Source organism: Molossus molossus, unplaced genomic scaffold (genome assembly GCF_014108415.1).
Source record: "Molossus molossus isolate mMolMol1 unplaced genomic scaffold, mMolMol1.p scaffold_m16_p_21, whole genome shotgun sequence".
NCBI classification, from domain to species: Eukaryota; Metazoa; Chordata; class Mammalia; order Chiroptera; family Molossidae; genus Molossus; species Molossus molossus.
In genome coordinates, this window is record NW_023425357.1 from 38,325,249 (window position 1) to 38,339,161 (window position 13,913).

The 13,913-nt window shown below is 42.2% G+C and overlaps 2 protein-coding genes across 6 annotated transcripts in view; one reads left to right on the forward strand and one right to left on the reverse strand.

Annotated features, from left to right (window-relative positions):
- Positions 1 to 73: 73 nt before the first annotated feature.
- CKLF (chemokine like factor) lies at positions 74 to 8,269 on the reverse strand. The gene is made up of 4 exons (XM_036275635.1): positions 8,206 to 8,269; positions 7,096 to 7,254; positions 3,261 to 3,356; positions 74 to 190 (listed from the first exon to the last, which is right to left on the reverse strand). The coding sequence occupies exons 1-4, from the start codon at positions 8,266 to 8,268 to the stop codon at positions 74 to 76; spliced, it is 435 nt and encodes a 144-aa protein (XP_036131528.1). The 5' UTR covers position 8,269.
- A 4,316-nt stretch (positions 8,270 to 12,585) lies between these two features.
- TK2 (thymidine kinase 2) overlaps positions 12,586 to 13,913 on the forward strand; it is a 45,227-nt gene continuing 43,899 nt past the window's right edge. For all 5 annotated transcript variants that reach the window (XM_036274821.1, XM_036274824.1, XM_036274820.1 and 2 more), the window contains exons 1-2: positions 12,586 to 12,772; positions 13,732 to 13,763. In XM_036274821.1, the coding sequence (XP_036130714.1) occupies positions 12,658 to 12,772; positions 13,732 to 13,763 (147 nt within the window). In that variant the 5' untranslated portion in view covers positions 12,586 to 12,657. The remainder of the gene's footprint in view (positions 12,773 to 13,731; positions 13,764 to 13,913) is intronic.

The window sequence follows — 13,913 nt, forward strand, 5'->3', positions numbered from 1 at the left end:
AAATGAGAACTGCAGAAATCATGTGGAAAAATAGACATGTTTAATACTAAAAAGGAATATAAAATTACAACACTTATATTTCGTCATGAACAGCTTTTTTCTGATAAGGACCACTTGGGTTAAATAGAAGCTTCCGGTAAATAAGAGCCCCGTCAGCAATGCAACACACCACCGCCAGGAGTCCAAACACCTGGAGACAAAGACACAGTGTCACTGCTGTGGCCGTGATCTGGACTTCCGTCTTCCACACAGGTTTTTAAAAGTGGTCTGCCCACCGGCTTCCTCTCCTGGTAGGGGCCTGGGATTACTCCCTACCATGCCACCTAATACTAAAATGGAAAGAGACCTTACAGGCCATTTTATTCTCACTCCCAAGTTTTCCCAATGCCTGCCTAGAGAGAGCGGTAAGATCATTTAAGTGAACAGGAATAATATTGAAGTGGTTTGGGCTCTGAAATAAATGCTTGTCTAGATCTCTGGACTTGCTCCTGGAATGTACTGTTTAAAGGCCTACTGATGATATTTAGTTATCAGTCAACATTTATATCTCCAGTGTTCAACTGTTTGATTTTCCTGTTGCAAACTCTACTGGAGAAAGGGTCAATATTAACACCAGCTCAAGATTAAACCATGGCAATAGTAGCTGTGACAAAAGCTTTGGAGAACTGGAGTGATAAAATAATCCAAAGTGAACTCTTAAAGTCTGGGCTACATCCACATAAGGAGTGGGACTCTAAATAGTCCTTAGGAAAATAAAATTGAGATAACAGGAATAGACTAGAACATGGTCTTTAGGTACTCTGATGGCTATTTGAGAGCTAATGCCTGGGCTGGAGAAGGGGTATGTTATTCCCTGCATGCTATTTGCTCAGCTCCATGTACAGGCTTGGAAGTCTGGCTTTCTGGCTCCAGACACTGATTCTTTTTCACCTTGAATCTCAACCAAGGCTTCCTAGGCTCTGACCACACACTACCTACCACCTACCTATCCTTTCATGACTCTGGTACTCTGCATATTGCTGGTTCTTCCACCTGAAACCTCCCGCCCCCTTTCCCCTTTATTCCTGGCAAACTTTGATTCTGTGGCCAGAGAGTAGCTGCTTCCTCTTTTCTATGTCCCAAAGTATTCTGCAAACAGTTATTTGCACTTCTGTCTCTTGCATTGGCTCTAAGTAACTTGAGGAAAGGACTCACATTCTAGCCCAGTGCCATCCAAAAGAAATATAATGTGAGTCACCAATGTAAGTAAGGCACATAATTAATAAAAAAATTTCTAATAGCCACATTAAAAAGTGAAGAAAACAAGTGAAATTAATTTGAATAACATAACATATTCATTTAGCCCTATATATCCAAAATATCATTTTGATATGTCATCAATATAATGAAGTTATTAATGAAATATTATATATTCTCTTTTTTAGGTAGTAAGTGTATGAAATCCAGTGTATTTTATATGTACAGTTCATTTCAATATAGACCAATCACATACATTTTCAGTACTCAGTAGCCACCTGTGACCAGTGGGTAACACACTGGACAGCACAGCTCCATACTTTGTCAGCACCTACTAAAGTGCACTTAAAGAATGAATGAATGGCCCAGCCAGTGTGGCTCAGTGGACTGAGTGTTATCCCATGGACTGAGAGGTCCTGATTCAATTCCTGGTCAGAGCACTTGCTGGGGTTGCAGGCTTGATCCCTAGAAGGGGGGTACAGGAGGCAGCCGATCCATGTATCTCTCTCTCTTGCCTTTTCTCCTTTCCTCTCTCTAAAATAAATAAAAAACATATTAAAAATGAATGATTGAGTAAATAAGTGAATGAAAGTAAATCCTATGCCTGGTCCCCTTTTTTCCATAGTAGGTGGTAAGATTCTCTTTAAAGACAACAGGGGAAAGTTGCCGTTAAAGCACTATCTCATTTCTAGAGTAATTCCCATCCCTCATGAAGTTGCTTAGGGTTTAATAAGGGAAATGAAAAGCCATGGATTCTGACATACACGGCTATCTGAGAGTAGTCAGTTCTCCTAAGTGGTCCATCCTATGAAAAGACAAGAAAGTAGGAGTGAGATTTAAGAATTTTCTAATTCATTTCTCTAGATTAGAATCTAGAAAAGCCAAAGGATTTTGAAGTTCCTGTAAGAAATCTCAGAAGAATATCAGATGGGACTATTTCAACTACATTACTTGATACTTTTTATTTTGGCTTGCCTTTCAGGATAAAGTCTGATTAAACTGATTGTGTTCAAAATAATCCTTTAGTTACAAGGCTTCCTACCATCATTCCCTTATCATGAGACATTTATTATATTCCTTCTGAAGAAGGATCTGAACAAGAAATAAATGAGCTTAGAATAGTCTGTCTCACCTTAACAAGTGGTACGTATCCCCACCCTCCGCCCCAAGAGGGAGAGATATGAAACTCATTCATGGTGTTTTTGCTTGACATCAAGTTTCTCAGAGCTAAGTATTGCAGCTGATTTCAGTAGTTTTTCTGAGTCTAGTCTAGCCCAATATACCCATGGGAAATATGCAGGATCCTCTTCATTTGGTTAACTTCAATTTTAGTGTGAAACTATGTTCCTTTAATCAGGGCATGTATTCATACAAAACATATTAAGCCACTGGGTACTGTGTACTGACCTGGGAGACCTAAGGATAAATACAGTATAGTTTTTTTTTTTTTTAATCCTCACCCGAGGACATTTTTCCATTTTTTGTTCAGGTAAAGTGGGAGGGAGAGAGAGGAACAGAGAGAGAGAAACATCGATGTGAAGGGACACATCGAGTGGTCGCCACCCACACAACCGACCAGGGCCGGGGACAAACTGCAACCAAGGTACGTGCCCTTAGCGGGAACCAAACCCGGGTCTCTCCGGACCGCAGGCCGACGCTCTAACCGCTGAGCCAAACTGGCCAGGGCCAGTATAGTTTTTTGTTCTTGTATCTATTTTTTTTTAATCCTCACCTGAGGACACTTTTGCATTTGTTTTCAGACAGAACAGGAAGGAGAGAGGAAGAGAGAGAGAAACATCGAGGTGAGAGAGACACATCGAGTGGCTGCCACCCCCATGACCCCAACCGGGGCTGGGGACAAACTGCAACTGAGGTACATGCCCTTAGTGGGAATCGAACCTGGGACTCTCCAGTCCACGGGCCGACGCTCTAACCGCTGAGCCAAACCGGCCAGGGCTATTTTTTCAAATATATTTGAATTCTAATCAAACCTAAAGGAATAAACCAGAAAGACCTCCACTTACCCCTCCGAGGACCGTAAATGTTGTGGTTTCTGGTATCAGTGCCAACACAGATACGATTATCATGAATACTGCTGTTACTAGTGAGTTGATGATATCCTGAAAACAAAGAATAGAAAGGTCAGCTTTACATGAAGATCACACACACACACACACACACACACACACACACACACACACAATGAGTTCCCTAAAGACTTTAAAAGTTCCATTTTATTAAACAAGTTTAGTGTTTATTTTTTAGGAACTCAAACTGCCACAAGGATGTTTGGTCTACAAGGATGCCTAGTAATCCTCTTAACCTATAATACACCAATCATTTAACTGCTTAACAGGCTTACTTCTTTTTTACTTAAATGTAGTTAAAGGGGGAATGCATCTGTTTAGGAGTGGATGATATAACACCTGGAAGGTTTAAGGTAGAATGGTACACTGGGAAGTCAGGATGCTCAATTGTAACAATATGAGAGGAAGTGTAGTCTACACTGTAAATCAAACAACTTTATAATGTTATTAAAATGCAATCAATAAAACTAAATGCAGTGCATACTTAGGAAAAAAGTGGTAATTTTCAGGAAGAAACTCCCACACATCTATATGCTATTATTTCTAATGATGTAGCTCACTCATTTAATTATTTCTTGAAATAAAGCATTTTCATTCTGAACTGTAGCTTTAAGAGGTGCAGCTTACATTTTGAATGGATGTATAGTGTGAGAAAGGTAAATCGTCTTTATTTGGGAATGGTTTATGTATGCTTGCAGATCACTGTAGACAGGAAGGAACCGTTAACACAGAAATATCAGACTTCAAAACCCTGATAACTTAAAAAAGTAGTTATTAAAAAGAAAATAGGAAAGAGGGTCAATAGAGACTGGTCAAGATTAGTTACACTTAGGAAGAAAAACTTATTAACCTACCTGCCCTAGGTTAAATGCCCCTTGGTGCTGGATATTTTGTTCTGCTTCAAGGCATCAGACCACATCTCTACTTCAGACAGGCAGCCCTGCCTCCTGTGAGTAATTTGGGTTTGTGTATATGAATGGTTTTGGATAAAAGTGGTGTTCTAGATTGTGCAGAGAACCACAAGAAAAAGGATGCACCTGCCTGAGAACATGAGTCTCCCTTGGGTTCCCTTCTGCTTTTCTCTAGCCACTACTCCTTTTCACCCCATAGATTAGTATCTCCCAGTTTTAACTTCAGCTTGCTCTACATTCTCCCTGAGCCATTTATTTATTTATTTATTTATTTATTTATTTATTTATTTATTTATTTATTTATTTATTTTTTGTGGTACGTGCCCCTAGCGGAAACTAAACCTGGGACTCTCTGATCTGCAGGCCGACGCTCAACCGCTGAGCCAAACTGACCAGGGCTCCCTGAGCCATTTAGCCCAGTCCCAGAGCTTATTTTCCATCACAAGGTAATGTGATGACTCCCAAAGCTGCTGCTTTAACTCCTCTCTCCTAAGCTTCAGATCTGTTCTGAACATTTCCATCTGAATATCCCACATGCAACTAAAACCTAGTATTTCTCAAACTGAACTCATTACGTACCATTCTCCCTGGTCCTTCCTTAGACCTATTTTTCCTCCTATACTTCCTATCTCATTTTCCTCTCAAGATAGGTATTTAAATGGTAGGTATCCTTGATTCTCCTTGGTTACTCGGTCCTATCCATTCTACCTCATTAACACCCCTTTCTCTCCAGTTACTGTTAAAACCTTAGTTCAGGCCTGAAAGTTTCATGCCTAGTTGTGGTAACAGACTTTCAGGTGATCTCTCAGACCTACCTCTAGTTTTGTTCCACTTCAAGCCATCATTGACTCTGCCACCAGGGTCATCTCCTAAAATGTAAGCTGATTATGTCACTCTATCTAATCTTTCAAAAGCTTCCAGGGGCCTTTGGGTTAATACCCAGGGCATACAAAGCTGTGCATGCTCTGACCTCCCACTGCCTCTATAGACCCCACTCTTGCCTCCTTTCTCTTTACAACTCAATATTCCAGCCATTCAGACCTATCTGAAGGTCTTTGAGGGTTATGCTACTCACTCCCTGACACCTTCACATAAATTGCTCCCTCTACTGCGAAAGCCCTTTCATCCCCTAGTCAGTGTGCTAACCACTTTTCATCCTTCAGCCCTCAGCTCAGGCCTGTTATGATTTGGTCCCCTTCCCTGGCTGGGTGCCTCTACACCATCCTAGGTGTACATCTATCCCAGCAGCTATTACACTGAATTGCTCATCTGTCTTCCTGGCTACACTGAAAGTTTCTAAGGTACAAGATTTGTGTTTTGTCTTATTAAAGAACCCATTATAGAATCTGGGATACTTAACATTTGTTGAATAAATGATTTCATTAGATCAAGAGCAGAGAGGAATCTGGGTTTCATAAAGGAGTAATAACTTAATTGACTATACAGCACAACTTTGAAAAGATTCTAATATCAGCAAAGAGACTTAGAGATTACTTTCAGTATGCTACACATAGTCCACTCTTCCTCTCAGTGTATTCTGTTAAACTTGGGACTCCAAGTTTATTACATATAAGAAGCTCCAGAGGATTATTAATTTGGAGAAAAATAAATGCTAAAATGTGTTACGTTTTATTATCCCTGGAAAAGCTGAGTACGAAGAGCAACTATCCCAACTTTTTGAGTACAAGATTAAAAATACATGGACCATGTTCATCATCACCTTGGAGAAATCATTGGAATAATTTGGTGCAGGCCTTTCTGCCACTGAATGATGTTATGTACTCTGAGGGCAAACTGATGAAGTCTTTGTAATCTCTTCTCCTAGACCTCCCTCTAGTCTTGTCCAACTCTAAAGTGTAGATCAGGTAGGAGTTTGGAGGGGTGCTGTGAAGATTCTACCTAATTCCAAGCTTTACCCTTTTGGAATTTCTCAGCTTGTGATTAGCCTGAAATGCTCATCATTGGCCTTTGAAGGTGGTTCCAGAAGGTACCACTTTAAGACATGCTTATGGTTTGAGAATATCTCTAAAGTCCTCTTTCTTGATCTATATCAGCACTTTGAGAGGATGAGGCAGGTGCAGCAGAGAATCTTAGGAGGGAGACCTATGGAGATAGGATGCTGGGGATAAGACTTGAATGAGGAAAGTTGAAGTCACTTAGTTTGTCCTAGAACCAGGTTATAGTCCAGGCTGAAGGACCATATACACCTTAACTAATCTTCAACATGCCTATTTTGACAGTTTACAGAACCATTTGGGTACTCCACTGGGCAGTTTTCCTAATGCTATGAATATGGCAGATAAAATCCATATGCTACTAAATAAGGCTCTACAAGATGAATTAAAAATTATTTAGCATTAATGATTGTAGACATTTTTATGAAAGATAATTTTGTGCTTTAATGAGCCTACCAAATGGTTTTGATTTTCTATTTAGTTATCAGGGATGTGCAAGAGGGAGATACTGTGTATCTGTCTCCATCTCTGTCCCACAATTCTAAGGCCATATCAACACACATTTAAAAGGAAGTTAAAGAGTAAGACTGTTATATAATTAATCATGATCTTTAATTTAAATTTCGTTAGAAGATCTACACTTAGGTGAATTCTCCTGACAGAAGGGTCAGCCACATCTACTTTTAGACGGAGCTCAAAGAAGAGCTTAGGCTCTGAGACTGCACTGGTTCCCTGAGAATCTACCAGAGACAATACAGAGCACATTAGCAGTGGGTACAGCTCCTCCTTTCTAAGTTTATCAGAGATTCCTTACCAGTTTAAGAAAACTAAAGAACAGAATTTATTAAAATGTCTCACTATGGCAGGAAAAAGTAGTTAATTTTAACGATGAAACTGAACACTTACAAGCAAAGGCCAAAATATACAGTTAATTAATCGATCAAGTCTGAGCATATATAAAAGTATGAAAAAGAAAATAATGGTGACTTCAAATCCAGTGATAACAATGTATGGTTCAGGGGCTTGTGAGATGATAAAAAAGGTCATAGATGTCACAGTTAGTGCCTATAAAGAAAAACAAACAAACAAACATATGATTTATCAGTGAGTATTGGATACAAGTTTAATCTGCAAAAATGATCACTTCTAAAATAAATAAACCAGTTCCTGCCATACACACATCTAAAAGAGGCATGACTAAGATGTATGGATGTGTATGTATATGGCAGAAACCGTTTATTTAGCTCTTCACAACATCCTCACTAAGTGCTCATCTATACCTGTTACCTTTGCTTCCTGAGAATGTACTACTTTCCCAAGTGGCCATTTAATTTTGGGAACTTTTCCAATATAAAAATTTTCCTCATATTAAGCAGAACTGTTTCCCTGTAACTTTTAACTATTTCCACCCCTCTCCTATATGCCACTTCTCTAAAAAACATTTTTTCCTTCTCTCTTTTTCTTGAATTCCTTCAACATATTCTCCTATGGTAGTTTCTACCTGTCTAACAAGCTAGGTAACCTCCTCCAAATGATGATTCATTCTCTCCAAATGTCTGTTCAGAACTGACTACAATGCTCCTGGTAGGTCCGACACTCCAGAAGCTGGTAGTTCCATTGTCCTGGCTCTGGGCGGTATGAGCCCTGAGCTTGGTCACATCAAACTTCTGACTTACAGTAAGTAAACATGGCATCCACGGAAAACCCGGAGTCATCTTATCTTGTTGGCTTCTGAGTGGTACAACTGCAGCTGCCTCACCTGGTAACCTGGGTACCTGGTTTTGGGTCCAAGTGTAGGCCATTCAGGTACATATGCTGATTTTGCTTTATGATTGTGTAAAGTCCCTGAAAGGGAGGGCTGTGCCTTATTTCTCTCCTTCCTGCTGGGTTCATAGCGAAATGCCTTGCCTCTAGGGCGGCCTTGATAAAAACAAGGTTGGAAGAGAAAACAGGGCATTCTAAGTCCTTCTTTATAGCCATCTCACACTGCCCTCCACCCCGCAAGCCGGCCCTCACCAGCCGCAGCATCTTCACATGGCCTTTCACGCTAAAGCAGAAAGGGCGATGCTTCTGCTTCATCTCACGGGCAGACCCAGCAGCAGCACTTGCCCTTCAGACCCTCTCCCCAGCACACTGCTCCACCTGGCCTCCTGCGGTGGCAGCAACGGCAGCAGCTGTCTCACATCCCCCACCCCTTCCAGTCGGGCTAGGCGTCCCCTTCCTGCCCTCACGCGCATGCACGAGTCTCCAAGTCTCCGCTGTGGGCACTAGTGCGCATGCGTCCCAGGCTGTTCTCCCCTGCGAGCTGCTAGTGTTCTCCTGCTACATTTTCACAAGGTAGGAGGTGACCACGCAGGCTAGTCCCCTGTTAGCACCACCTCCACCCCCGCCGGGTACCAATGACAACTGCCTTGCAGCTCTCCACAGCACCTTTCCTGTCAGAAAGAGCTCCCTAGTGGTGGGGAGGTAAGGAGTGAGGGCCAAGAATGGCTGTCCTGCCACCCTAGACTTGGGACATCTCAAATGCCATCTCCTTAGTTACTCCGTCTGGTGTAGCCACCGTCACTCTCTCCTCATAGCATTTATCACTAGCTGATATGTACATATTTTAAGAATATAAATTGCACAGGAGTAGGGACCCGTCAGTCAGCTTCTCTCTGCGGGGTCCCCAGGGTCTGGCACATGGTAGATATAGAATATGTGTTGTCTGAATTAATGGCCTGGGCCTCACACCCCATCCCTGCCCCCAGGGTATCATAGTCTGGGTTTGTGATCCTCTGGGGGCAGAGATGTAGGCTGCTTGTTTTTCCATAGAACAGCCTAGGAAGCCATAGCTCCACCATCTTGAAGCCTTTCTTTTTAGGGGTGTGAAGTATGTGTGGCTCCTTTTAGGTGATTTAAATTCTATCTTTGGCCATCACCCCTGTCGATTCAGCCCTCTTTGGATTCTGCCCGTCTCAGCTTCAGTCCATTTCATTCAGTCAAATCCAATCAGCAGGTACCTCCAACAGCCTCATCTCAAATTACTCACAAAAATGTTTGAACTTTATCTTAAAGTTTGTTTATGGAAGGCAGACTTGCCCTGGAGCTAGGTCTATGGCAGATATTACAGGAAGCACAATGTGAGTTTGTGGCTTCTGGTAACATCTAGAGGCTGAGTGAACCCTCTCACAGATGACTTCATTTTCTCTATCCATTAGGTGACTTCTAGCATCGAGCACTCCTGGGAGAAGTGAGAAGCCCCTCCACCCACAAATCGGAGTGGGCATGCACACACAGTCACTGCTCCTTATGGCAACAGCTTAAGTTGCAGGGCCTGGGCTTCATCTAGCTCACACTGGGGCTGATTTTTTGCTACCTTACTATGGATGGGTTTTACAGGTTTCCTTCCTGCCCTCTAGTTGTCTGTTTAATGTTGGTTATGTCTTTATTAAAAGATAAACTGAGGCATATTTAAAAAGTTTATTTGAACAAAAATTGATTTGAATTAGGCAGTATCCAGTCTAGCAGAGAGAAAGGAGCTCCAAGGAGCTGTACAAAATGGAAGACTTATATAGGCAGAAGGGTGCAGGACAAAGAAGTTATACTAGGCAAAAAAAGTCAGCTGTTTATTGCAAGGCTACTTTCCTTTAGGGGATGACAGGAGTCTTATCAGGCAGATTCCATTTCTGGGAGAGCTGGAACTATACTTAAGCTAAGTCTTGGTTGGGTGATGTGGGTTTAGCATAAGTGACTACATTTTGGGTCTATTGTCTTGCTTTTGTTTTATTGACATAATAGTCTATTAATTTCAGTTGTACATCATAGTGATTTGATATTTATATATATTTACAAGATGAACTCCATGGTAATTCTAGTTACCATACAAAGTTATTACTATATTATTGATTACATTCCCAATGCTGCACATTACATCCCCATGACTTGTTTATTTTATAACTGGAAGCTTGTACCTTTTAATCCCCTTCACCTAGTTCATCTGTTCCCCAACTCTTTCCCCCTCTGGTAACCACCAGTTTGTTTCCTGTATCTATGAGTCTGTTTCTATTTTTTTTTTTGTTGTTGTTGTTCATTTATTTTATATTCTACTTATAAGTGAAATTTTATAGTATTTGTCTTTCTGTGTCTAACTTACTTCACTTAGCATAATACCCTCTAGATCCAGCCATGTTCTTACAAATGGCAAGATTTCATCCTTTTTTATGGCTGAGTAATATTCCAGTGTGTGTGTGTAAAATCTTCTTTATCCATTCATTTATCTATGGACATGTAGGTTGCTTCCATAGCTTGCTATTGTAAATAATGCTGCAATGAACATAGGGGTGCATATGTCTTTTCAAATTAGTGTTTTTGTTTTCTTCATATAACTATCCTGAAGTGGATTGCAGGATTATATAGTAGTTCTAGTTTTAATTTTTTGAGGAACCTCTATACTGTTTTCCATAGTGGCTGTACCATTTTACATTCCTACCAGCAATGTACAAGAGTTTCCTTTTCTCCAAGTTCTCACCAACGCTTGTTATTTGTTGTGGTTTTGTTAATAGGCCATTCTGACATGTGTGACATACTATCTCATTGTGGTTTTGATTTGCATTTCCCTGATTATCAGTGATGTTGAGCATCTTTTCATGTGCCTGTTGGCCATCTGTATCTCTTCTTGGGAAAAATGTCTATTCAAAGACATTTTCTTCTTTTTTTAAATTTATTTTTTTATCCTCACCTGAGGACACTTTTTTCCATTTTTTGTACAGACAGAGTGGGAGGGAGAGAGAGGAAGAGAGAGAGAGGGAAACATCGATGTGAAAGGGACACATCGAGTGGCTGCCACCCGCATGACCAACCAGGGCTGGGGACAAACTGCAACCGAGGTACATGCCCTTAGCAGGAACCAAACCCGGGTCTCTCTGGACCGCAGGCTGACGCTCTAACCGCTGAGCCAAACCGGCCAGGGCTCTTCTTTCTTTTTAAATTCTCACCCGAGGATATTTTTTTCCATTTATCTCCAGATAGAGTGGGGGGGTGGAGGGGGAAGAGAAACAGAAACATCTATGTGAGAGAGACACATTGACTGGTTGCCTCCCGCATGACCTTAACCAGGGTTGAGACCAAACCAAAACCCAGGTATGTGTCCTTGACCGGAATTGAACCCGAGATGGACGCTCCAACCCCTGAGCCAAACTGGCCAGGGCCTCCTGCCCATTTTTAAATCGGGTTGTTTATTTTTTTTGATAGTGGGTTGTATAAGTTCTTTATAATTTTTGGATACTAACCCCTTATTTTATGTATGACTTGCAAATATCTTCTCCTATTCTGTAGGTTGCCTTTTTATTTTGTTGACGGTTTTCTTCACTGTGCAAAAGCATTTAAGGTTGATATAATCACATTCGTTTATTTTTTCTTTTGTTGCTCTTGGCTGAGGACACTGGTGCAAGAAAATATTTCCAAGACAGATGTCAAAGAGGTTAGTGCCTATATTTTTTTCTAGGCATTTTATGGTTTCAGGTCTTACATTCAAGTCTTTAATCCATTCTTTAATTTATTTTTGTATATGGTATAAGATAGTGGTCCAGTGTCCTTCTTTTGCATGTAGCTGTTCAATTTTCCCAACACCATTTGTTGAAGAGACTCTGTCTTTCCCTTATTTTATAACCTTGCCTCCTTTTTCATAGATTAATTGACCATATACGTATGGGTTTATTTTTGAGCTGTCTATTCTATTCCATTGATCTATATGACTATTTTCATGCCAGCACCATACTGTTTTGATTAGTATAGCTCTATAGTATAGTTTGCAATCAGGGAGCTTTGTTCTTTCTCAAGATTGCTGTGGCTATTCACAGCCTTTTGTAGTTCCATACAAATTTTAGGATTCTTTGTTGTCTTGTTTTTTCCAGATATGTTCAAGTTCAGAGGAGAGAGTGAAGGCTGAGAAACAGGGTAGATGAGCCTGAATTCCACCTCTACTCCATAAAGAATGCTTCTGATCATTTAAACAAGTTGCCTATGTTTCTGAGGATCAGATTAGCTTGGAGAATGGGAGTGACAATAAACACTTGCAGAGTTCTTGGGAAGAATAAATGACAAGGTGACTGTGTGTCATGTGCCTAGCTAGAATAGGTGCTCTATTAACTAGTCTCCAATAATTATTAACCAATTAGTCGCTGGTATTATTGGCCATCCATCCTCCAGTCTTGCCAAGTCATGGGTTAATTCTGCCAGAGTCCCGTGGCGGGAAGATTTCCTGACTGCACAGCGAACTCCTCACCTTGAATTATTTTCATTCTCGGAGTAGGGTGAAATGCGACGAAGTCTCTTTAAGAGACCGGCTGCAGGAGGCGCCCCGCCCATGCGGGCGCGGGAATGGAGGCGGTGCCTAGAAGCCGGCCCGCAGATGACCTGCGATCCGGCTGACTCACGTTAGCTTACACAGGGAGGAAGTGCAGACCCGCCAGATCTGTTCCCCGGGCCATGCTCCTGCAGCCGCTACGGAGCTGGGCTACATGGACGCTGTGCCGGGAGGGTCTCAGGAGCCCCGCCTGGGGCCCAGGAAAGCGGGGGGCGCAGCGCTGGGCCTGGCCTCGGGGTAACGCGTCTCTGGGTACCACCTCTCCGGGCGCGGCCCACGCCTTAGCGGTCAGCGGTATCTGCCCTACTCCTCTCCCTTAGCTCGCGGGACCTGCCTGAACCGAAATTCCTTCTTGGAGGCGCGAGGGTTTACTCCCGTGGCTGCGGGAAGGGGCGGGGACGGCCACCAGGAAAGGGAAACACTAGTTGCGAGCCCGCCCGTCTCTTGTTCGGAGTTTGGGAGCCCTTAAAAGAGCAGAAATACCCCCTTTCCCCATGGGTGGGGGTTGCTCCTGTCTCCTGTCCATCTCCTGGTTCTATTCTCTTGGCCTTGGGGGAGACAGAGGCTGGGAACTGCAGATAAACAGCCCCTCAGCGCTGTTTAGGCGGGTGGTTTAGGCTCCAGTGCCCTAGCTCTCCCACAGGTAGTGCAGACCCTCCCCTTCAGAAACTGGAACCACTGTTCACAGTCAGGTCCAGACGTTCTTTGGCCTTGGGCTGCTGGGTTACACCGCAGAACTACCTGGGAGGTGGATGGGCTGCGATATCAGCTCTGGGCCTAGAGGAGAAACCTGAGTCCTGGGCTGAAACCCATGACGGCTGCCAACTCTTACCTGTGCGCTGCGAGTGGAGGTCACTCTGCGTTTTCACTTGCTGAATGCCGGCTTGTGAAGATCATAGATATGGAATGTGTGGGAAATGGAAATTATAATATACTAAGTGAAAAAGCTAAACTCATTTGGGGCCCAGATGTGCCAACAGGACCCAGGTAGCAGTTGTACAGTGTTATACAAAGGTAGAGAGCTCTAGCAGGCTGCTCGGTCCACCCATGGAGGGTCCCAGGTGTCACTGGAAAGCATTTTTGGGTCAGGGAGTAAGCATAAAAATTAGTGTTTTTGTCGTGGTTTAGCAAATTAGGACAAAGAATAGTAAATCATTTAAAACTGAGTTTAAATATTGATTTCTTTTCTTTTGTAGATAAAGAAAATGAGAAGGAGAAAAAGTCAGTGGTAAGTCCTTTTATATGCACTCTCCATCTATCTATCTTTATTTATTTATTATTATTTTTTTGAGAAGGGGAGTGAAGAGATATCCACACAGTGAAAATAAATACCAGAGCATCTCCAGGAATGGAGAGATCTGTCTTCATCCCTGGGCTT

Coding starts and splice junctions, on each gene's coding strand:
- CKLF (XM_036275635.1), bottom strand. CDS start 8,268: ATGAAGCAGAAGCATCGCCCTTTCTGCTTTAGCGTGAAAGGCCATGTG. Junction 7,255..8,205: donor ATGTGAAGATGCTGCGGCTG/GTGAGGGCCGGC, acceptor TTTTCTTTATAG/GCACTAACTGTGACATCTAT. Junction 3,357..7,095: donor GTATATTTTGGCCTTTGCTT/GTAAGTGTTCAG, acceptor CTTTGTTTTCAG/GATATCATCAACTCACTAGT.